The sequence below is a fragment of the Hyperolius riggenbachi genome, chromosome 2 (assembly GCF_040937935.1).
Source record: "Hyperolius riggenbachi isolate aHypRig1 chromosome 2, aHypRig1.pri, whole genome shotgun sequence".
Taxonomy (NCBI): Eukaryota; Metazoa; Chordata; class Amphibia; order Anura; family Hyperoliidae; genus Hyperolius; species Hyperolius riggenbachi.
Genome location: NC_090647.1, coordinates 183,188,277 through 183,212,739, shown reverse-complemented (window position 1 = coordinate 183,212,739; position 24,463 = coordinate 183,188,277). Strand labels below are relative to the sequence as shown.

Here is a 24,463-nt window from a genome sequence, read left to right as displayed (position 1 = left end):
TTCCAGGCTTCTTTAACATTCCAGCAGGCTGTCATATTTAAATTCATGGCTCCTGTGCTGGTTTGATCAATGCACACTGCATCCAGTCCAGGTGTTAATTCTGGACACTGCCTGGCTAATAGTCTAATTACCCGTTTTCTTGTTATAGGCACTGTAGACTTCTCTACTAAAAGTTACAGGTGACAAAAGCAAAATACACATATGAGACAGTATTTCATAGCAGACCAAAGTGCTGGTTATTGGTATAATAAGCTATTTCCTTGACAGAGGGTAGCTAACCAATGTAGCATTTTCTGCTCCCACTATTCACAAAAGCTCACCTTTAGATGCAAATGTACTATACTGTCCTCTTAACATACATACACATCTGAAGTAGTACACAGCCGACAGAAAATTGGCAAAAATATGCTGCGGTATTATCCCAACATTATAACTAGCTGCTATATCATGACATAGTTGTTTAAATAAAATGTTAACCTTTGAAAGAATGTATTTCTTAGTTGACAATTTTAATATTTATAGACTTGCCGGATTGCCAGTGTGCCATCATGACAGCTGCAGTGACGAGCAGTAGGAGGGAGAGGACCAGCACCTCCGCCCGCCTCAAGAAGGCTGAAAAAACTTTTATAATTAAAGTAATTTTTTTATTTACTGTATTAATGCCTGTCTTGCAGTGTTGCTTGGATACCTCATTATCCTATTCGAGTTTGGTCGAATTCGGATAGTAAACTATCCGAAATCACTTGAAGTTCAATATCCGATGTAATTGAATATCCGGTTCAAACTCGGATATCCGACGTCACTATCCGAGTCTGTATTCGAGTAAAATATTCGAGCTGGCCTTAAATAGCTTGTAAAACTTGTTTGGAGGTCAATGATGCATGAAACCACCTTTTTTTTCTGAAGAAAAACATCAAGTGATTAGGTGGTGATGTAGTAGTTATAAAAAAGATATAAAAAATTGTAAATTAACTTCATGAAAAGTGTTTGCATGAGAAGGTGGAGGAGTAATGTGTGTCAGGCAGTGTGATGTGACTGACATAATAGGCCCTGTTTCCTAGCGGTGGTTCTAGGGCCGTAAATGAACATCATGAGGTTCCTGACAGCGGTCGTGAAGCCCACATTGTGTCCAATACACAATTGGGACAGCACAGTTTTCAACCCGGACACCTCTAAAATAATTACATTTTTTTTTTCCCAAATTAATGCAGCTATTGTTGAGCGTAATAGCTGGTGGCGCATGGGCAGCAGCACCTTGTAATGTGTTCCCTGGCAGTGGAAACACACAGACAGCAGCAGGCAATACAGCAGCAGGCAGCGTGAGGAGGATGAGTGTGTGTGGCAGACTGGCATTTGGCAGCAGGCAGGAGTGCAGGTAGCGAGACATAGTAGGCCCTTGGTCCTAGCGGTCGTGAAGCCCACATTGTGTCCAATACACAATTGGGACAGCACAGTTTTCAACCCAGACACCTCTAAATTAATGACATTTTTCCTTTTTTTTTTTTCAAATTAATGCAGCTATTGTTGATCGTAATAGCTGGTGGCGCATGGGCAGCAGCACTTTGTAATGTGTTCCCTGGCAGTGGAGACACAGACAGCAGGATGAAATACAACAGCAGCAGCAGGTGTAGCCTGGTGTGTGCCAGTCGTCACTTCATGTCCCCCTCTCGCCGACAACAGGGGCCATGAATTCGCCTTCCACCCAAGCCTGGTTCATTTTGCGAAACGTCAGTCTGTCCACAGACTTGTGAGACAGACGAGATCGCTTCTCAGTGACGACTTCACCGGCTGCACTGAAGCTACGCTCTGACAGTACGCTGGAAGGGGGGCAGGAGAGCACTTCCATGGCGTACTGCGCAAGCTCGCTCCAGATTGGCAGGTGCTTGACCCAATACTCCATGGGATCAACAGGGGCCACGCTGTCAAGCCCGCTGAAGGACCCCATGTAGTCAGCCACCATGCGGGTCAAGCGCTGCCTGTGACTGTAGAAGGATGCTGCTGCATGCACCTCCTCTCTAGTCCTTGGCAGCTCTACACTCATGTAGAGCTCTTGGGTCAGATACAGCAGGTCTGTGGTGCGCGTGCGCTTGCTGCTGGTGGATGCAGGCACCTGCTGCTGCCTCTGTGCTGGCTGGACAGTGGGGGTGGATGTCTGAGGGAAGGCTTCTTCCAAGCGCTCAACAAGGGACAGCTGCAAGTCCCTCATTTGTTGCGCACGGTCTCCTCCTGCAGGCAGGAACTGGCTGAGCTTCCCCTTCAGACGTGGGTCCAGCATCATGCAGATCCAGATGTCCTCCCTCTGCTTCATCTGGATCACCCTTGGGTCCTTGCGCAGGCACCTCAGCATGTGCGCTGCCATTGGGAAGAGTCTGGCCACGTCTGTTGGCACATCATTGGCATCCCCAGAGCCGAGAGTGCTGTCCTCCTCTGAGGCGGGGGGTTTGGGCTGGTGTGCCGGAGGATGGAAGCGGATCAGAGGAACCTGCAGCTGTTCCGCTGACCCTGCATGGTGGCACCACCTACTGCGTTGTTGGTGCTGCTGCTGCTGCTCTGACAGTGCCGGCCGATGCTGCTCCCCCCTCCTCACCCCCTTCCACCAAGCTGACCCAATGCACGGTGAAGGACAGATAGCGGCCTGTCCCAAACCGGCTGCTCCACGAGTCCATGGTGACGTGGACCCATTGACCCACCGCGTGCTCCTGCCCTCTCCCGACATTGGCCATCACAAGGTGAAGTGCAGGGATGGCTGTGCGTGCAAAATAATGTCTGCTGGGGATTGACCAATCGGGGGCTGCACACATCAGGAACGCACGCATGTCGCTCCCCTCCTGCACAAGGGAATAAGGCAGGAGTTTGGAGCACATGGCCCATGCCAGCAAGCCGTTCAGCTGACGCACGCGACGGCTGATGAAAGGCAGAACCCTGACCACCCCCAGGAAGGTGTCGCTGAGCAGGGTCTGGCGAGGCCTTTTGCTGGCACTGGAAGCAGTGGAGGGAGCAGAGGAGGCCACTTTCGGACTACCAGGACAGGCCTCAGTGTCGGCGGCAGGAGTTGCAGAGGGAGGAGGAGCAGTGCGTTGCTGACACACTCCTGCTGCCGATGGCTTCGCAGTGGTGGCAGGTCTGCCACTGCCAGCTTCCTTCAACTTCACGAACTCCACATGCTCGTGAAAGGTGGTTGACCAGAGAGGTGGTGCCAAACGCAGAGGCCTCCTTCCCTCTGCTGAGCTGTTTGCGGCACTGGTTGCAGGTGGCATACTTGCACTCCAAATATGTAAGGGTGAAAAAATTCCATATTGGGGAGGTGAAGTTGCCCCTTCGGCTGGAAGGTGCTGCTGCCGCTGGTCTCCCTGTTGTGGTTGGGGGGGTTCTTGGTGCGGCTGGTGGTGGCACTGGCATAACTCGTCTCCTGATCAGCACGCTGTGTGGCCTGCATACCACACCCACTTGTGATCCTTCCCATTCCTGCGATGCTGATCTTTCTAGCAATGCACGCAGACGCATCCTCCTCCTCCTCCTCAGAGCTGATGACATCCCCACTCCCAGGACATGGCACCAAGTCTTTGTCCTGCACCCTGTCATCATCATCATCCTCCCCCTCCACAAACATGTCCTGCTGGGATCCCCCAAACTCCCCTTCTGCATGCATGGGCGGATGGACAGTCACCACTGTCTGACTGTCCAAAGCATCACCCCCCAAAGTGCCCATGAGCATTCCTTCCTCTGCCAATTCTTCCGCAAAAGCATTCCATAACCCCGCTGTGCTTTGGGATATAAAGGTGCTGAGTGACAGGGTGTTTATGTCGCCCGCTGGGGCTGGAGAACTGCACTCCTCCTCCTGCTCCCCAGGCAGTGCTGGTCGTCTGCTGCTGCTCTTGCGAACAGGAGTGGTGACGGGGATGGAGGACTCGTTTCCAGAGCTAATGGTGGCCTGCTCATCCACCATCAGTTCCACTACAGCGTCTGCGTCCTTCTCCTCAATAGGACGGCTACGACCTGCCGGTGGGAGGAACATCTGGGCCACATGTTGCTGCTGCTGCTGCTGTGTCTCTGCAGCGTGACTCCCAGCTGTTGGGCGGCCAAGGCGTCCACGGCCAGTGGCTAATGGCGGAATAGCCACTGGTGCAGACGCAGAACTGCACATGGTGATGGTGGCGCGGCTGCCACGCCCACGACCTCCTCTCTTGGCGATGGCCTTGCTGCCCTTGCTGCCCCTGCCCAAACCACGGCTGCCGGCGCCAGACATATTTTTAATATTATACAAATGAAAAATAAACCTTATGTATGTAAAGGCGGGTGTGACAAGTGGGGTACTTTAATGGGGTGGGACTGGTGGTGGTGGGTGTGTGAGGTGACGGACAGGTGTACTCTACAGCAGAGATCGGTGTAGCGCTAATGAGTGAGTGCGCACTGCGCACACAAAGACCCTAGCTGACGCTGACTGACGGTGTCCCTATACACAGACTACAGTTAAAGTCAGCGAATACACAATAGAAGTAATATATAAACAATAGGACGGGTGTAGCACTAACGAGAGGGTGCGGACAGCGCAGATGTGCACTGCGCACACAAAGACCCTAGGTAACGCGGTGACGGACGGTACCTATACACAGACTAGAGAACAGTACACTACAGTACTACTAACTAAACAATAGAAGAATCTAGCTAAATAATACAACAGGTGTGACTAGATTACAGAGAGCAGATACAGCAGGACAGGTATAGCATTAAATCTGGGCCTTGAGAACTACAAAATAGTACAAATCTATTGTAACACAGAAGTAGTAGTAGTACAGGAGTAGAGTAGGACAGGTGATAGCACAGGTAAGTTAACTAGAGACTAGAGCACAGAGCAGGGCGGGCTGCCTTGCCTAGGCACAGGGCCTAACTGCTGGCTGCCTGCAGGCCTGCAGCAGCACCAGTGACAGTCTCTCTCCCTCCCTAGTCCCCCTAGTAATCACCCAAACTAAACTACCAAAAATACAATCTATCTACAATACAAAGCAATACAGTTGAAGATCAAGTGTTGGAGTGTAAAAACGCTAGGTTTAGAACAATAGCAATGCACTTGCACACAGACAAAAAGCACTGGAGCAGTTCTATCAGTACTATCAGTCAGTAAGTCGCAAGCAGGACGAGTGAGGCAAGATGGTGTCCGCTATTTATAGAGGGGGGGTGTAATGATCGCTGCTGCAGCAGCTATTGCTGGAAGTAGTGCTGCAGCTCAGGCAGTTCTGATCTATTTCCATGCAAGTTGCATAGCTTTGTCTGTCTTTCCCTGCTGTCGGCTTGTGACTGATTATCATTCACCTGTGTGGGAATCTGCATGTCTGCTCCCATTGGATGACCTCAGTATAAAGATCTGCTTCCTGCAGGGTTTCCTTGGGTTTTCATAGCTTCAGCTTAAGCCTGTCTTGCTGTCGCTTTAGCCCCCGATCGTGTTTCTTGTTAAAGATACTTTGCTGGTCTTTGCATCATATATTGGTTCATTGCCAATATATATGCATACCAGAACGTTTATTATTTTCCTTGTATTTGTGTTACGTTGATATATCAGTGTTGCTGATATATACGTACACGAACTGTTTATTTCCTGTGTTCAGTTAGTCAGTTTTCCAGCACGTTTTGGTAGTTTGCGCGTACCGTGAACACCCGTGCTGAGCTAGTTATCCTGTTCCTGGTCCTGTTTGTGGATTGCGTTCATCTCTGCGAAGAGATAACGAATCCTTCTGAATCCTGTTCTGTTCCTGTTTGTGGATTGCGTTCATCTCTGCGAAGAGATAACGAATCCTTCTGAATCCTGTTCTGTTACTGTTTGTGGATTGCGTTCATCTCTGCGAAGAGATAGCGAATCCTTCTGAGTCCTGTTCCCTGTATTACTCCAGTCCTAGTCAGCGTTCCTGCTTATGTCATATATCGGTTCATTGCCGATATATACATATGTTAGTCAGAAGTTACAAATAGTTTCATTGATAGCTGTAATTGTAATACGCTAGGAAAACATACTTATTGTATATTTATCTGTGTTACGTTCATCTATCTTAATCCTGCTATTTTCTGACTGTCCTGTCCTGTCTTTGTGAGGCACGCCATCGCCACAGCGCATTGGCTGCCTCATTCCAGTCTGTCTGGTTTTGGACGCTTGCTGTCGCTAAGTAGCCGCTAGCTAGCAAGCGTTCATTCTGTCTACCTGTCCTGATCTCCTCAGTTCTGGTTTATGCGCTCAGCGCTACTTTGCGCTGAGACGTTATAACGAAAGCATTGTTTGTGGCTGTCAGATCTGCACCGGCTCTGTGCGCCACAATCTCCTATTGGAGTCAGTCCTCCCCTCCACTATACTAGGGATAGCCTGTTTCCTGGTGCTAGTGTGTGTACCTCCTCCACGCCAGCTCATGCGTTGCATGCTGACTGTGGAGAATACACCACCAAGCCTCACAGGGGGCTTGTCCATGCTCCCCCTCTGTGATTGGCTGCAGTCAGAGGGCTTTGAGCCCTCTGATTTGCTGGTGAGGACTCGAGGTGACGTCTGGCATGCCGCTAATAGCTCGTGACGCTATCCGAGCTCGGATAGCTAGGATAACTCCGGATAGCTGCTTGCTATCCGAGTGCGCTCGGATAGCACAGCCCAGATAGCTAATACTATTCGAGCTCGGTATTCGAATTAGAATAGTGGAAAAAGAGCTAGGATATCCGAGTAACGTGGAGATCCTAGCTCAGATGAGCACCACTGCTGTCTTGTAATACATTTCTCAATAACTACAATGAATGCTTCATCTGTAACGACTTTCATAGTCACCAGTGACAATTTTTTTTTTTTTTTTTTTGGACTTGTATTGATATTGTCTTTATTGCTGCATTTGATGTTTACAGTACTACTTACAACTTAGACAATTTATTTTTTATATATATTTACAGACCATGTTGGAAGGCCGTTATGATAAGGGCAGAAGAGAGGAAAAGAGGATCGTATTGGGCCAGCTCTCTGACGGTCTTCGCTCCAGGTTCAATCGCACATGGTCTGTAAAGAAATTACAGACCATGTGGAGTGATTTCAAATCTAAAACTCCAGGAGCAGTGAGGAGAATAAAACGTGACATTAGGAGATGTAAGTAAATTCTTTGTTTTGATATTTCTATATCATTTTTTATTTACATTGACTATTCTCATCTTTAGCATAACCAGCCCTAAATACACTCACCTTAAAGGGAAGGTTCAGGGAGGGGAGTAAAAAAATAGAAATCCATTTCCACTTACCTGGTGCTTCCTCCAGCCCGTGGCAGGCAGGAGGTGCCCTCGCCGTCGCTCCGCAGGCTCCCGCTGGTCTCCGGTGCCCGACCCGACCTGGCCAGGCACTTCTGCGTCCCACGCCGGCGCGCTGACGTCATCGGACGTCCGCTGGGCTGTACTGCGCATGACGTCAGCGCGCCGGCGTGGGACGCAGAAGTGCCGGGCATTGGAGCACAGAAGAGCCCGACCTGGCAGCCGGCCTGGCCAGGTCGGGTCGGGCACCGGAAACCAGCGGGAGCCTGCGGAGCGACGGCGAGGGCACCTCCTGCCTGCCACGGGCTGGAGGAAGCACCAGGTAAGTGGAAATGGATTTCTATTTTTTAACCCCCCTCCCTGAACCTTCACCTTTAATGATTTTTAGGAACACCATTATGGAGTTTGGCTCATGTTCACCTTCACAAGTGCCTTAATTCTACGTGGCATTGATGCAGGAAGGTGCTGAAAGCATTCTTTAGAGATGTTGGCCCATATTGATAGGATAGCATTTTGCAGTTGATGGAGATTTGTTGGATGGACATCCAGGGCACGAAGCTCCCGTTCCATCACATCCCAAAGATGTTCTATTGGGTTGAGATCGGATGACTGTGGGGGCCATTTTAATACAGTGAACTCATTGGCATTTTCAAGAAACCTTTTTTTTTTTTTTTTTTTTTGTGATATGGTGCATTATATTGCTGCAAGTATCCATCAGAGGATGGGTACATGGTGGTCATGAAGGATGGACATGGTCAGAAACAATGCTCAGGTAGCCCGTGGCATTTAAATGATGACCAATTTGCACTTAGGGGCCTAAAGTGTGCCAATAAAACATCCCTCACACCAGTACATCACCACCACCAGCCTGCACAGTTGTAGCAAGGCATGATGGACATGGGCAGCACGGTGTTATAGTGGTTAACGCTCTCGCCTTGCAACGCTGGGTCCATGGTTTGAATACCAGCCAAGTCAACATCTGCAACGAGTTTGTATATTTTGCCCATATCTCCGTGTGTTTCCTCTTGGCACTCTGGTTTCCTCCCACATCCCAAAAATATACAGATCAGTTAATTGGCTTCTCCCTAAAAAATGTCCGTAGACTATGATGCATGCACTATACAATACATACATAAACATATGATTATGGTAGGGACTAGATTGTGAGCCTCTCTGAGGGACAGTTAGTGACAAGAGAATACACTCTGTACAGCGCTGAGTAATATGTCGGCGCTATATAAATACTGAAATAAAGAAATAATTAATGATGGTTCCATGTTGTCATTCTTTTTACAACAAAATCAGAGTCTATCGAGAATGATAGCACCGGGCAACATTTTTCAAATCAACTGTCTACATTTGCTGAGCTTTGGCAAATTGTACCCTCTTTATCCCATTTGTAGTGGAGATGAGTGCTACCCGGTGGGTTCTTCTGCTACAGTAGCCCATGTGCCTCAAGGTTGTGCATGTTGTGGCTTCACAAATGCTTTGCTGCATACCTTGTTTTTAATGAGTGGTTATTTCAGTTAACGTTGCTCTTCTATCAGCTTGAATCAGTTGGCCCATAATCCTCTACCCTCTATGTAACGATAGGTGTAACACAGAGAGGGTCTGATTACCGGTGATCTGCAGTATCACCGAGAATGCAGATATATACCTGATTATTGATGATCTGCAGTATCACCGATAATCAGATATATCTCTAACCTCTGGACACCTGAGAGATGATAGTGTTCGGTGCAACAGTATATATTGAGCCAAACACCTATAGGATAGGTGCTAGACAGTAAGAGCAAGTACTCTGGATCAGATTCCTTCCACAGGCCTGATGCTCCCCAAGGGGCGGAGCCAGGCTGAGAATAGTGGGAAGGACAGAACGTGAGTGACACCAATGAGGGAGTGTCACTAACAGGTCTGGGAACTGCCTCTAACAGTGAGGCCAGTTCTCGAGGTCGGACAAGCCAGGTCATTAACACACAGACAGATAAGGTACAGATTCAGGAGACAGATACGTACTCCAATGGACAGGCAGAGTTCAGCAACGGGGTATCATAATAACTGCATTAATCATAAATTGAAGGGGTGTTCCTAATAATTCTTTAGGTAAGGCTATATCATTATATTGATAACGTCTATCATTCACTTTGTGTAGTTATTGTTCCCCAATGCAATGTTTACCTTTACTTAGTATGTGTTTTTTTTTTGATAATTTTCCAACATTCTTTTCCAGCTCGTCATCATCGTAGGACAGCACGACTGCAGGAGCCGGCCCGTTCCTCCTCTTCTCCACCCTCTTCAGCCAACATCACTCCCAGGACCAGCCCTGATCGCAGCCCTCCTACCGGTGACTCAGCTGAGCCAGTGGAAACTCCTGCTGCTGCAGATGAAACCGCTGCTGCAGCTGAAACGGCTGCTCCTCCTACTGCACAGAAACACAGAGGCCGGAGTAGGAAACGTAGGCGCCGTAGCCGATCGGTTGCATGTAAGTTTTTTTTTTCTTCATGATGTTGAAAGTAAGCATTGGTAAGGAAATGACCGCACTCTGTATGTTATCAAAGTTGTGAATCCGACTGCTTCAGCAGTTTTTTGTTTACCTTGTACTTCAAAGTTTTCATTTGCCTCAGTAAGTCACTGTCATAGACGGTTTCCATGCTGTAAGCAATATTTCTTAACAATGGCAGCAGTTATATTAATAACAGGGCACATCATTGTTTGCAAAACAGAGTTGTTCATGTTCAGTACTGTGCTGCAGTACAGTACATTACTTCAGAAGTAAGATAAAATAGGCAAAAGTGCAAAATAGAATAGAAGGCGTAAGTGAATAATACATATGGACTGTGTGAGGACCCTCTTCAGATGGTAAGCATTGTAGCAGGAACAGAGCAACTCCAAGCAGGTTTATATGCAAACATAAATCAAAGTTTATTTTGGCAGCAGGTTCACAAACAACAGTTTGCAGTTCAGTAATAAAGTAATTCCACCAAAACAAAGGTAAGGCCAACTCCGGCCGGGTGCTTACTTTCAGCGTTGAGTAACACACAAATGTCAGTCCAAACACATGCAGTCCCCTGCATCAGCTTCTCAGCAGAGCTACTTCCTGGAAACAAACGAAAACCTTTTCTGTCCAGACTGACAGAACCTGCTGGACACACCCTGTGACAAATCAACGTTTATTCGTCCTAAAAAAGTAGTTAGAGCCTTATAAAATATTCCCTGTTGCCACTATTAAAAAAATGACAGCAGATAGGGAAAGGCTTGGTTTATAAAAAGACCAGGGAAGCCTGGGGTTAACAGTTCCTCTCCCTGGTCAAATGTAGAAAATGCTCTTATTACCTAGTTTTTTCAAACCTCCGTGTGACAAAGGGTCCTGGGCATTCAGGGACCCCCAAGCAGGCAGAAAGAGGGAAATCTCACACCTCCACTGCCTAACCCAGACTTGGTGGCTCCTCAGCTCCTTACATGAAAAGAGCAGCCACAGGAGGTCCTGCTAACATCCTGCAGAAGCCACTTAGAGACTACAGCTGGCTTTCTCAGTGACTAGTAGGAAACCTATCTGTGACCTCACAAATATGAAATCCATCTTTTATCATAAAGATGACTTCCCAAATAGGCAACGGCCTGTAGAACCCGCTTATTCTGAAATTTTGAACCAACCGCACGCTTGGATGTTTCTGATTTCAAGGTAAGCCCTGCCAAAGCAGAGATATGCATTTTGGGGTCACCGTTCACTCTAAACCCCCCAAGTTTGGTATCAACGTTCTTGATAAATTCTGACAAACCTAAAAATGTTATTAGATTTAACATAACTTGTACGGTTTGCAGATGAGCACACTTATCATGATTCAGGTAAATTCTTGCCTCTATGAGAGGGGCAGAGACCTCCTGTTCCAAAGAGGTGTGTGATCCACGCCCCCTAACCCCTCCTTGCTGGAGTGGGGGCTATAACCAGACAGAGCCCAGAAAGCTCTGGGTCCTTTACCTTCAATCTGATGCCTAGTAACATCCTGGCAGCTCGCAGGGACACGGGCCAAAACCTCCATCTTCGAACTTTCTAACAAAGGCCTGTTGGCCGCATGGCAACCGCCATTTTGGGACTTTCGCCAAAGACTTGCGATTGCCGCAGGGACTACCAATAACGGTATTTAAACTGTATATTCAGACATTCTGTTTCTCTTCCTCTCTTCTCTCTGTCCAATCAATCTGTTCTAAAATAAGCTGTGTGTATGTAGTTTAGAAATAAACTAACGATTTTATCGTTCAGTTGTGTGCCTTTTCTGGTCATCTGATTGCTGCTATAACGAATCTGCCCTCTGAAGAGTCAGTCATACTACCGCATTGTTTTATGATTTGCTTATAAATTGTTTGCTAGCTAGGTTGTAAATAACCGTTTCTTCCTTCTAGGATTAGCTAGTACCAGATTTCCTGTGCGAAATCGATAACTTTCGTTTCTCGATTGTAAATACAATTCGAGATTGCATCATATAGGGACCCAGTAACCGTTCTTTAACGTCACATTGCTCAGTCTTTAAGCCGTCGGAAGTGACTATTCCCCGAACGGTGACTTGGGCGTGTTGAACGTGATTGGGCTGGCTACCGTATTATGATAGCGGGAGTCTCTTTCTTCCCTGAACTTGAGAGAGTGGTGGCAGTTTATTACCCGATTTCCAGCGCGAAACCGATATTTTTAGTTTACCGATTGTATATACAATCAGAATTGTACATGTATGGGCACCTCCAACCAATCTTAACCGTTTACTACGCACACAGTGAATTTGCCTCCAGCAGTCTCTAGTGCATGAGACCTGCATGTCAACAGTGGCCTAGTAATACGGGATTGGTGGATGTTTGTCCCATTACATATTGTCGGCAGCTGCAAGACCAATCCTTATTGTCAGTCTGTTCACCGTACTTCCTGCGTATGCTAACGGGAGCAGATTAGACGGGATTGGCACGCTCTGTCTCCTTTTTCATTTTCTATTTTACCTCTGACGATCCAGCAACCGATCTCGTTGTCCGTCTGCGCCCGTACTTCCTGCGTACGCTAACGGTAGCAGATCTCGACGGGATCGCGGGGCTGGATTGTCACACACCCCTCCTCACCTCTTCCTCTCCAGAGACTTGTTAGCTCTGTTGTTAACCCTTTGTGGGCTAGACAGGCAGCAGTCCACAAATATAATGCATACTATATTCCACCCAGGACCTGGCGACCAGATGCACCCACCCTGCTCTACATCTGGTCAGCTCCGGACCCTTCTCAAGGCTTTAACCCCTGTCACTCCTGACAGTCAGCAAAAGCCTATCCTCCGGAGCTGCTACAGGATGTAGCGCCTGAACCTGGGTGCAACATACCGTCCATCGCACATCACTTGTGACAAAGAGAGTGGCACCTTCCCAGCCACTTTGTCACAACTGATATAATATGGATTCATGTGAAATTTATAAAAAGTATATATTTAACAAGGGTTAATAGGTCAGATCCCAGTGTAGGTGGTGAAATGGTGTTATAATGGGTAATTAACTTTTTGCGCATTCTCTTGCCTTTAATGATTAGGTGATTGTCTTGCTATGCCCTGTTTAGTTCTTCAAGTTCTATTCAAAACTTTAAGTTTCATTTGACATAATAATTTATGTAAGGTAATCATTGGATTGCTGTATGTACTGTGAAAGGTTGAAAAGGTTTACCATTGTACTAGAAAGAATTGACTTGCACTGTAGACCTTGTCTGGTTAAAAAGCTATTTGTTCTTTAAAAATTTGGGTTTTTGTTGTAATTAGATCGTTCAGTCGTTTATAATACCATGTTTTTCATTTTCCATAGCTTCATTGTCTGTGGAACATAGGCACAACCTCCGCCGCGCCAGCAGGAGTACAGCTGGTAGAAGCACATCCACCACACCAGTTGATCGTAAGTTCGACTTACATTTTTATAGCATAAAGATTCAGCAAGTAGGAAGGAACTGATACACTACTGTATGACAGTTTTCATACACCATTTTTCTCAGCTGGCATTGTTCTACACTCCCATGCTTCTCAGCGTTATACACAACTGGGTTGTAACAAATGTATAGTATATAAATTACTGATAATGGTAATTTGTCGAATTTTTCCACATTAAATAGTTACACTCATTGGAAGGATTATTTTGAACGCCGTACTAATATGGTGTTTCACCCACTTTTCCCTTCAGACCACACTTAATTCTATGAGGCATAGATCTTGCATTTGATGGAGATTTGTGGGATGGACATCCAGGGCACGAAGCTCCTGTTCCATGACATCCCAAAGATGCTCTATTGGGTTGAGATCTGGTGACTGTGGGGACATTTAAGTATAGTGAACTCATTGTCATGTTCAAGAAACCATTTTGAAATTATTCTTTGTGACATGGTGCATGATCCTGCTGGAAGTGGCCATCAGATGATGGGTACATGGTGGTCATGAAGGGATGGACATGGTCAGAAACAATGCTCAGGTAGCCCGTGGCATGTAAATGATGCCCCATTGGCAATTTGGCACTAAGGGCCCTAAAGTGTGGCAAGAAAAGATCTCCCAAAAATTTAAAGAACCACCGTCAGCCTACACGGTGGTAAGAAGGCATGATGGTCCCAGGTTCGCAATCTTTTCTCGCCACATTCTGAATCTATCGAGACTCATAACACCAGGCAACATTTTGCCAGTCTTCATTTGGACAATTTTGGGAGACTTGCTCAAATTGTAGCCTCTTTCCCATTTGTAGTGGAGATGAGTGGTACCCGCTTGGGTCTTCTGCTGCTGTAGGCCATCCCTTTGATGGTTGTGCGATTTGTGGCTTCACCAATCGTTTTCTGCATATGTCAGTTGTAACAAAATGCATTCAGTGTTAATCAACAATGATTACACAGTGACTACTTAGATAACGGGCCAACTTCCAATTAGACCGTCGACCAAAAAATATTTGCAATATATCTGAAATCAATTTTCAAAAATCTGCACATTCACCATGTCAACATGAATAGTAGTATAAAACAAAGCTAAGAATGGACTCTTGGGCGCATGTGCAACACTATCAAAAGATAAATTTCATGAAAAAGGTTATCTTAAATATAATAATCTAAACAACATTTAATTTAGACATACAACACAAGCGGCTAAAACTTGCCTGCTGACATCATGTGAGAGGTTTTGGGGCTGCATTCCCCGGACCCGCTAACTAGTGAGGATTAAAATGTCCTTGCTAAGGGTCTTACAAGTTTATTCTAAGTCGGAAAATGGATGGTGTCATTGAATGATAAAGTTACAGTTGCAAAGCTTAAAATGAACCTCTGGACTAAAAATCGCCTCAGCAGAACTGAAAAGGCTTTGTGTTTCTAACAGTTTCACAGCATCAGAACTTTTTTTTTCTTACCAAAGAAACATTTTTTAGCGGAATTTTTAGCAAAGATCTGTCCTTCAAATAAAAAAAACAGGGCTTTTTTACCCTGATTCTGTGAAGAGCATGATGGGATTTTCTATTTTGTTAATCACGTTGCCTAGCAACTGGGAGAGGTGATCAGGACACAGGACAGTTGGAACTGCGTGTCATGCTCCCTATCTCCTCCTTTCAAACAAAAATATGGCTGCCATCATGAAATCACACACCTTTGCCTGTCCTTTTAAAACAGTGTGCTTAAGAGATTATAATACCTATCTATTTTAATTTACATAACTACTGTAACTTGTACATATGACAGTATGTTTGTTTAGGCTAGAGTTCCTCTTTAAGGTCCAGTGTTAGTATCACAGATCCCCACAAGGCAAAAGTAGCACTTGAGAAAATTAATATTTCAGCTCGTTCTTTTGATTATTAGTAGTGCACACCCCCCCCCCCCATTTTCTACACGCTACTCCTCCTACAGTTTTATGTGTAAAAGCGCCAAAATTTCCACACTTATTCGTCGTTTGTGCTTTATTAAGCGTTCCCACACTCTGGGCCCTTGCAGCGGATCCTGGAAGACCCCTGTTTCCGTATGGACTTTGACAGATAAAAATTTCAAATCGCTGCCACTCCGACAATTTTGAAGCTACAACCCCCTTACTCGGAACACATATTGTTGGTGTCAACCCAAATACAAATATTTTTTTTTTTTGGGGGGGGGGTCATCCCAAAGTGGGTGGAGTTATTAACGGCCAAAAAAATGTATCAATTTCCTATACGCTACTCCTACCAGAGTTTAAGGAGTAGAAATCTGAAACCCCATATTTCAAATAGACTTTTATTGGAAAATTTGAAACTATTGCCACTCGTAAAGCTTTGTTACAGTTACAAGTTACACTCACCAAACTTGGGTCACTTGGTCATGGAGTGAAGCTGAAACATTATGTCACATTTTGGGGACTAAAAAAATAGGGCGGAGCAACAAAAAGTCAATCTCATTTTCCCTAGTGACTTCAATGAGTAAATGTAAACAGCTGTAATTCTCAACGTATTAAAGACAGACTTCCCATACTTGGTTGGCACACTGGGTCACTGGGTGACTGGGGTTAAAATTGGTCAAGTTAGGCGGAGCCACATACAGTCAATCAGACACATAGACAACATCATGTGGCAGTGTCGGACTGTGAGGGGGAAAAACTGAGCAAAAACTGGCCAAGCTGCAGTAACCCAATGCTATCACACCCAAAGCAAACCTTCAGCAAGTCTTCTTTACTGTGAGCAGCAACACTTGATTATTACTGCTGCTTGGCCAGCAAGTGTATTTCTTCAGTTTTTCCAGCTCCCGGTCCGACCCTGTCCTGTGGTTTCCTCTTAAACGACAACGTCTAGTTTTTACATTGAAATGTGATCGCAGTTGACTTTTATTAGTACTTAGGGTTAATGCATATTGAGTTTTTTTTTTTTTTTTCATCTTTTGATTTCCAGGCACAGGAAATGTCAGTGAACGTGTGGGTCAGCTTGAAGTTCAGGTTCAGGGTCTAACTTCAACACTAGCTTTATGGAAGTCAGAGTATGAAAGCGGGATGCAGCAACAAAGGGCAGAATTTGAAAATCGCCTGCAACAACTGGAAGCCCAATTTAACCAACATGTGGCGAATATGGTTCAACAAAGAGAGGCGGCAGAGGCAGAAGCTGAGGTTCAGCGGCAGAGGGTATTGCAGTACAGACAGGAGGCACAGCAGCTGCATGAGTCTTTTTCCCAGCTTGCTGGGAAAAGAAGAATGTAACTTGTTCCTGAAGTCTTGCTCAAGACAGAAGAAAATCATAGAGATGATAAACCTGAATGGTTTTCTTTTGGCTCTGTTTGTGCTGTGGGCGGAGAGAAGGCTTACTCTGCTTCACTCTCGCATACAGCATCTCCTTGTGTAAGTGTGGCCATAGGTTGAATGCTGCACAGTCACTGCATCAAGATGATTATGCAGGTCTTTTGTGTTGTTCTGATGATGGTTGACTCTGACTGTTCTCATCATTAATCCCTTGTGTTTATCTGAAAATGTTATTGCTTTTTAACTTCAAGCCTTACAGTGGTTTGCAAAAGTATTCGGCCCCCTCGAATTTTTCCACCTTTTGTGACATTACTGTCACAAACATAAATACTGTATATTCTGGCGTATAAGACTACTTTTTAAACCTTGAAAATCTTCTGAAAAGTCAGGGGTCGTCTTATACGGCGGGTGTAATTGATGCATGGTGATACGCTCTATCCTGTTACCGATTTTCATATCTCGCTGCTGGGGACTGTAGTGAAACGGCGCAGGCGCACATGTGCGCGATCTGAGAGGCAGAGAAGGAGGTAAATAGGGGAAGGCCAGAAGGTGAAAGAGGCGTGTTTTATGGCCATAACGCAGTCTATTCTTCCATGCCGCTCTGATAAACAGGGAGACAAGGAGTGTTGACCAATCCAACCAGTCAATCGCCTATATACTGTTATATACTGGGCACCACGTACAGTACAGCACCAGTATCTGTTCATACATAGCACCAGCATATGATATTTTTTATTTGGTGTTCATTGGAAGAAGTGTAGTCTTATACAGCGAGTATATCCCAAACTCTATATTTTAACTGGAAAAGTTGGGGGGTCGTCTTATACGCCCTGTGGTCTCATACGACAGAATATACGGTAATTTTTTTTTATTCCACCTCAAAGACCAGTATATAGTGTTGTATACATACACGTGAGAAAAGGCTCGAAAATCGTACATGATTCCAAAAACTTTTAAAAAACAAAATAAATAACTGCTTAGTGAAGTTTGGTGTGCGTAATTATTCAGCCCCCAAAGTAAATACTTTGTAGAACCACATTTTGCTGCAATTACAGATGCCAGTCTTTTAGGGCATGTCTCTACCAGCTTTGCACATCTAGCGACTGAAATCCTTGCCCATTCTTCTTTGCAAAACAGCTCCAGCTCAGTCAGATTAGATGGACAGCGTTTGCGAACAGCAGTTTTCATATCTTGCTACTGATTCCCGTTTGGATTTCAATCTGGACTTTGAGTTGCCCATTCCAACACATGAATATATATATATTTTTTTTAACCATTGTAATTTGTTGCCCTGGCTTTCTGTTTAGGGTCATTGTCCTGCTGGAAGGTGAACGTCCACCCAAGTCTCCAGTCTTTTGCAGACTTCAAGAGGTTTTTTTCCAAGATTTCAAGAATGGCAGCAGTACAATTTTTTTGTCGACAAACGGCTGCTTTACATTTCTCAATAACTTTACCCCCGACCTGTCTGTTGTGTTATTTAGTCATCATGGTGTTGTTGCTCACAATATTGTCTTTTTCAACCTCTGAGGCCATCACAGAACTGACATTCGAATACACACAGGTGCACTGTAATTAGTCATTAGCACTCATCAGGCAATGTGTATGGTCAATTGACTGCTCTCTGACTGCTCTCAGAGCAAAGGGGGCTGAATAATTACTCACACCCCACTTTTCAATTAATTATTTCCAAAAATTTTTTGAAATCATGCATGTTTTTCATGCCACTTCTCACGTGTACACCACTTTGTATTGGTCTTTCACGTGGAATTCCAATAAAATTGATTCATGTTTGTGGCAGTAATGTGACAAAATGTGGTAAACTTCAAGGGGGCCGAAATACTTTTGCAAGCCACTGTAACTTGAAGTGCGTTGCTGTTAATTCATTCAGGTCTGGGTCTGGGTGAGATGTCAATTCCAGAACGTTGTACTTGTACCTCTGCTGCATGAATGCCTTATTGCCTTAGTGGATTTTGATTAGTGTTTTGGGTCGTTGTCTTGTGGCAAGTTTCAATCCTGGCGCAGCTTCAGATTTATCACTGATTCTGAGACATTGGTACCCTGATACTGATACTGAGTTGAATCCATGCGTCCCTCAACTTTGAAAAGATTTCCAGTCCCTGCACTACCCACACAGGCCAACAACAATACCAGCACCAAATTTTACTGTCATTAGCAGGTGCTTTTCTTGAAATGATGTGCTTTCTTTTTTTCATACATACATAACGCACCTTGTTATGAAAAAATAACCTAATGTTCTATCAGGCCGCAGCACCGTATTTCAAAATGAAGGTGGCTTATCCAAAATGTGCTTTAGCATAACTCATGCAGCTCTGTTTGTGGTGTGTGCAGGTAAAAGGCTTCCTCTGCATCACTCTCGCATACAGCATCTCCTTGTGTCAAGTATGCCGAATGGTTGCACAATACACAGTGACTCCCTCTGCAGCAAGATGATGTTGTACGTGTTTTGTGCCGGTCTGTGGGTTGACTATGACTGTTCTCACAATTTGTTGTTTCTCTCTATGAGAGCATTTTGGTATTTTGCCATTTAAATCTTTAAATGGATAAATCTGTATATGTTTATTGTTGTTCATGTTTGTATATTTTATATTTATAGACACATATATATATATATATATATATATATATATATATATATATATATATATATATATATTTTTTTTTTTTTTTTTTATTTATTTTTATTTTTTTTATTGCAATTAAAATATTGCTTAAAAAAAAGTCCTTTTTTTTTTTTTTAAATTAACCAATTTATGCATTCACTAGCTAATGGCCTGGCGGTGGCCGGGTATGTTTTTGTCTGGTGTCGGCTCCAAAATTTATTTTGGTAATGGGGAGAAGTATCCAATATGTTATGTCTGTGTTAAGAATTTCATTGTACAACATTCAACAAATGTTGCGTGTTCAACTAAAAAAACATTCTAATGTCCAATTTAACCAAGGCTTCATTTAAAATTTTACTCTTTCAAAAGATCGGTTGAAATTAAATCAGAAGTTAAATTGTCCCTCAAATTGTTCAGGATTTAAAATCTTCCTCTCACTCTACTACTTAGAATACTTTTATTAATTTGTGACGATCACAACACTTCTCTAACCTGGATTGAAGGATATAAAGTCCAGCAGTTGAAGTTGTCACAGCCCCAGAAGTAGGTTTCATAAGGTTTGACATAGCAGCAGGTAATAATGTCGACAGCGGTACAGGCCTTCGGCCCCTACAGAGACCTGGATTGAAGGTTATAAAGTCCAGAAGTTGAAGTTGTCACAGCAGCAGTAGTAGGTATCATCAGGTTTGACACAGCAGGTAGTAAGAAATAATGTCAGCAGCGGTACAGGCCCTCGGCCCCTAGAGAGACCTGGATTGAAGGTTATAAAGTCCAGAAGTTGAAGTTGTCGCAGCAGCAGTGGTAGGTATCATGAGGTTTGACACAGCAGGTGGTAAGAAATAATTTCAGCGGCGGTACAGGCCCTCGGCCCCTAGAGAGACCTGGATTGAAGGTTATAAAGTCCAGAAGTTGAAGTTGTCACAGCAGCAGTGGTAGGTATCATGAGGTTTGACACAGCAGGTGGTAAGAAATAATGTCAGCAGCGGTACAGGCCCTCGGCCCCTAGAGAGACCTGGATTGAAGGTTATAAAGTCCAGAAGTTGAAGTTGTCGCAGCAGCAGTGGTAGGTATCATCAGGTTTGAAACAGCAGGTGGTAAGAAATAATGTCAGCAGCGGTACAGGCCCTCGGCCCCTAGAGAGACCTGGATTGAAGGTTATAAAGTCCAGAAGTTGAAGTTGTCACAGCACCAGAGGTAGGTATCATGAGGTTTGACACAGCAGGTAGTAAGAAATAATGTCAGCGGCGGTACAGGCCCTCGGCCCCTAGAGAGACCTGGATTGAAGGTTATAAAGTCCAGAAGTTGAAGTTGTCACAGCAGCAGTGGTAGGTATCATGAGGTTTGACACAGCAGGTGGTAAGAAATAATTTCAGTGGCGGTACAGGCCCTCGGCCCCTAGAGAGACCTGGATTGAAGGTTATAATGTCCAGAAGTTGAAGTAGTCACAGCACCAGAGGTAGGTATCATGAGGTTTGACACAGCAGGTAGTAAGAAATAATGTCAGCGGCGGTACAGGCCCTCGGCCCCTAGAGAGACCTGGATTGAAGGTTATAAAGTCCAGAAGTTGAAGTTGTCACAGCAGCAGTGGTAGGTATCATGAGGTTTGACACAGCAGGTGGTAAGAAATAATGTCAGCAGCGGTACAGGCCCTCGGCCCCTAGAGAGACCTGGATTGAAGGTTATAAAGTCCAGAAGTTGAAGTTGTCGCAGCAGCAGTGGTAGGTATCATGAGGTTTGACACAGCAGGTGGTAAGAAATAATTTCAGCGGCGGTACAGGCCCTCGGCCCCTAGAGAGAACTGGATTGAAGGTTATAAAGTCCAGAAGTTGAAGTTGTCGCAGCAGCAGTGGTAGGTATCATGAGGTTTGACACAGCAGGTGGTAAGAAATAATTTCAGCGGCGGTACAGGCCCTCGGCCCCTAGAGAGACCTGGATTGAAGGTTATAAAGTCCAGAAGTTGAAGTTGTCACAGCAGCAGTGGTAGGTATCATGAGGTTTGACACAGCAGGTGGTAAGAAATAATTTCAGTGGCGGTACAGGCCCTCGGCCCCTAGAGAGACCTGGATTGAAGGTTATAATGTCCAGAAGTTGAAGTAGTCACAGCACCAGAGGTAGGTATCATGAGGTTTGACACAGCAGGTAGTAAGAAATAATGTCAGCGGCGGTACAGGCCCTCGGCCCCTAGAGAGACCTGGATTGAAGGTTATAAAGTCCAGAAGTTGAAGTTGTCACAGCAGCAGTGGTAGGTATCATGAGGTTTGACACAGCAGGTGGTAAGAAATAATGTCAGCAGCGGTACAGGCCCTCGGCCCCTAGAGAGACCTGGATTGAAGGTTATAAAGTCCAGAAGTTGAAGTTGTCGCAGCAGCAGTGGTAGGTATCATCAGGTTTGACACAGCAGGTGGTAAGAAATAATGTCAGCAGCGGTACAGGCCCTCGGCCCCTAGAGAGACCTGGATTGAAGGTTATAAAGTCCAGAAGTTGAAGTTGTCACAGCAGCAGTGGTAGGTATCATCAGGTTTGACACAGCAGGTGGTAAGAAATAATTTCAGCGGCGGTACAGGCCCTCGGCCCCTAGAGAGACCTGGATTGAAGGTTATAAAGTCCAGAAGTTGAAGTTGTCACAGCAGCAGTGGTAGGTATCATGAGGTTTGACACAGCAGGTGGTAAGAAATAATGTCAGCAGCGGTACAGGCCCTCGGCCCCTAGAGAGACCTGGATTGAAGGTTATAAAGTCCAGAAGTTGAAGTTGTCGCAGCAGCAGTGGTAGGTATCATCAGGTTTGACACAGCAGGTGGTAAGAAATAATGTCAGCAGCGGTACAGGCCCTCGGCCCCTAGAGAGACCTGGATTGAAGGTTATAAAGTCCAGAAGTTGAAGTTGTCACAGCAGCAGTGGTAGGTATCATCAGGTTTGACACAGCAGGTGGTAAGAAATAATTTCAGCGGCGGTACAGGCCCTCGGCCCCTAGAGAGACCTGGATTGAAGGTTATAAAGTCCAGAAGTTGAAGTTGTCACAGCAGCAGTGGTAGGTATCATGAGGTTTGACACAGCAGGTGGTAAGAAATAATTTCAGCAGCGGTACAGGCCCTCGGCCCCTAGAGAGACCTGGATTGAAGGTTATAATGTCCAGAAGTTGAAGTAGTCACAGCACCAGAGGTAGGTATCATGAGGTTTGACACAGCAGGTAGTAAGAAATAATGTCAGCGGCGGTACAGGCCCTCGGCCCCTAGAGAGACCTGGATTGAAGGTTATAAAGTCCAGAAGTTGAAGTTGTCACAGCAGCAGTGGTAGGTATCATCAGGTTTGACACAGCAGGTGGTAAGAAATAATTTCAGCGGCGGTACAGGCCCTCGGCCCCTAGAGAGACCTGGATTGAAGGTTATAAAGTCCAGAAGTTGAAGTTGTCACAGCAGCAGTGGTAGGTATCATGAGGTTTGACACAGCAGGTGGTAAGAAATAATTTCAGCAGCGGTACATGCCCTTGACCCCTAGAGAGACCTGGATTCAAGGTTAAGTCCAGCAGTTGAAGTAGTCACAGCAGCAGAGGTAGGTATCATGAGGTTTGACACAGCAGGTAGTAAGTAAAAATGTCAGCAGCGGTACATGCCCTTGGCCCCTAGAGAGACCTGGATTGAAGGTTATAAAGTCCAGAAGTTGAAGTTGTCACTGCAGCAGTGGTAGGTATCATCAGGTTTGACACAGCAGGTGGTAAGAAATAATTTCAGCGGCGGTACAGGCCCTCGGCCCCTAGAGAGACCTGGATTGAAGGTTATAAAGTCCAGAAGTTGAAGTTGTCACAGCAGCAGTGGTAGGTATCATGAGGTTTGACACAGCAGGTGGTAAGAAATAATTTCAGCAGCGGTACATGCCCTTGACCCCTAGAGAGACCTGGATTCAAGGTTAAGTCCAGCAGTTGAAGTAGTCACAGCAGCAGAGGTAGGTATCATGAGGTTTGACACAGCAGGTAGTAAGTAAAAATGTCAGCAGCGGTACATGCCCTTGGCCCCTAGAGAGACCTGGATTGAAGGTTATAAAGTCCAGAAGTTGAAGTTGTCACAGCAGCAGTGGTAGGTATCATCAGGTTTGACACAGCAGGTAGTAAGAAATAATGTCAGCAGCGGTACAGGCCCTCGGCCCCTAGAGAGACCTGGATTGAAGGGTATAAAGTCCAGCAGTTGAAGTAGTCACAGCAGCAGTGGTAGGTATCATGAGGTTTGACACAGCAGGTGGTAAGAAATAATTTCAGCGGCGGTACAGGCCCTCGGCCCCTAGAGAGACCTGGATTGAAGGTTATAAAGTCCAGAAGTTGAAGTTGTCGCAGCAGCAGTGGTAGGTATCATCAGGTTTGACACAGCAGGTGGTAAGAAATAATGTCAGCAGCGGTACAGGCCCTCGGCCCCTAGAGAGACCTGGATTGAAGGTTATAAAGTCCAGAAGTTGAAGTTGTCACAGCAGCAGTGGTAGGTATCATGAGGTTTGACACAGCAGGTGGTAAGAAATAATTTCAGCGGCGGTACAGGCCCTCGGCACCTAGAGAGACCTGGATTGAAGGTTATAAAGTCCAGAAGTTGAAGTTGTCACAGCAGCAGTGGTAGGTATCATGAGGTTTGACACAGCAGGTGGTAAGAAATAATTTCAGTGGCGGTACAGGCCCTCGGCCCCTAGAGAGACCTGGATTGAAGGTTATAAAGTCCAGAAGTTGAAGTTGTCGCAGCAGCAGTGGTAGGTATCATCAGGTTTGACACAGCAGGTGGTAAGAAATAATTTCAGCGGCGGTACAGGCCCTCGGCCCCTAGAGAGACCTGGATTGAAGGTTATAAAGTCCAGAAGTTGAAGTTGTCACAGCAGCAGTGGTAGGTATCATGAGGTTTGACACAGCAGGTGGTAAGAAATAATTTCAGCAGCGGTACATGCCCTTGACCCCTAGAGAGACCTGGATTCAAGGTTAAGTCCAGCAGTTGAAGTAGTCACAGCAGCAGAGGTAGGTATCATGAGGTTTGACACAGCAGGTAGTAAGTAAAAATGTCAGCAGCGGTACATGCCCTTGGCCCCTAGAGAGACCTGGATTGAAGGTTATAAAGTCCAGAAGTTGAAGTTGTCACAGCAGCAGTGGTAGGTATCATCAGGTTTGACACAGCAGGTGGTAAGAAATAATTTCAGCAGCGGTACAGGCCCTCGGCCCCTAGAGAGACCTGGATTGAAGGTTATAATGTCCAGAAGTTGAAGTAGTCACAGCACCAGAGGTAGGTATCATGAGGTTTGACACAGCAGGTGGTAAGAAATAATTTCAGTGGCGGTACAGGCCCTCGGCCCCTAGAGAGACCTGGATTGAAGGTTATAAAGTCCAGAAGTTGAAGTTGT

At 45.5% G+C, this 24,463-nt stretch overlaps 1 protein-coding gene across 1 annotated transcript; it reads left to right on the top strand.

The window, feature by feature from the left end:
- The first annotated feature begins 586 nt into the window (after positions 1–586).
- LOC137544176 (uncharacterized protein KIAA2012 homolog) lies at positions 587–16,880 on the top strand. Its single transcript, XM_068265243.1, has 5 exons — positions 587–635; positions 6,916–7,105; positions 9,491–9,742; positions 13,078–13,164; positions 16,138–16,880. The coding sequence occupies exons 2-5, from the start codon at positions 6,919–6,921 to the stop codon at positions 16,437–16,439; spliced, it is 828 nt and encodes a 275-aa protein (XP_068121344.1). The 5' UTR covers positions 587–635; positions 6,916–6,918; the 3' UTR covers positions 16,440–16,880.
- Positions 16,881–24,463: the final 7,583 nt, after the last annotated feature.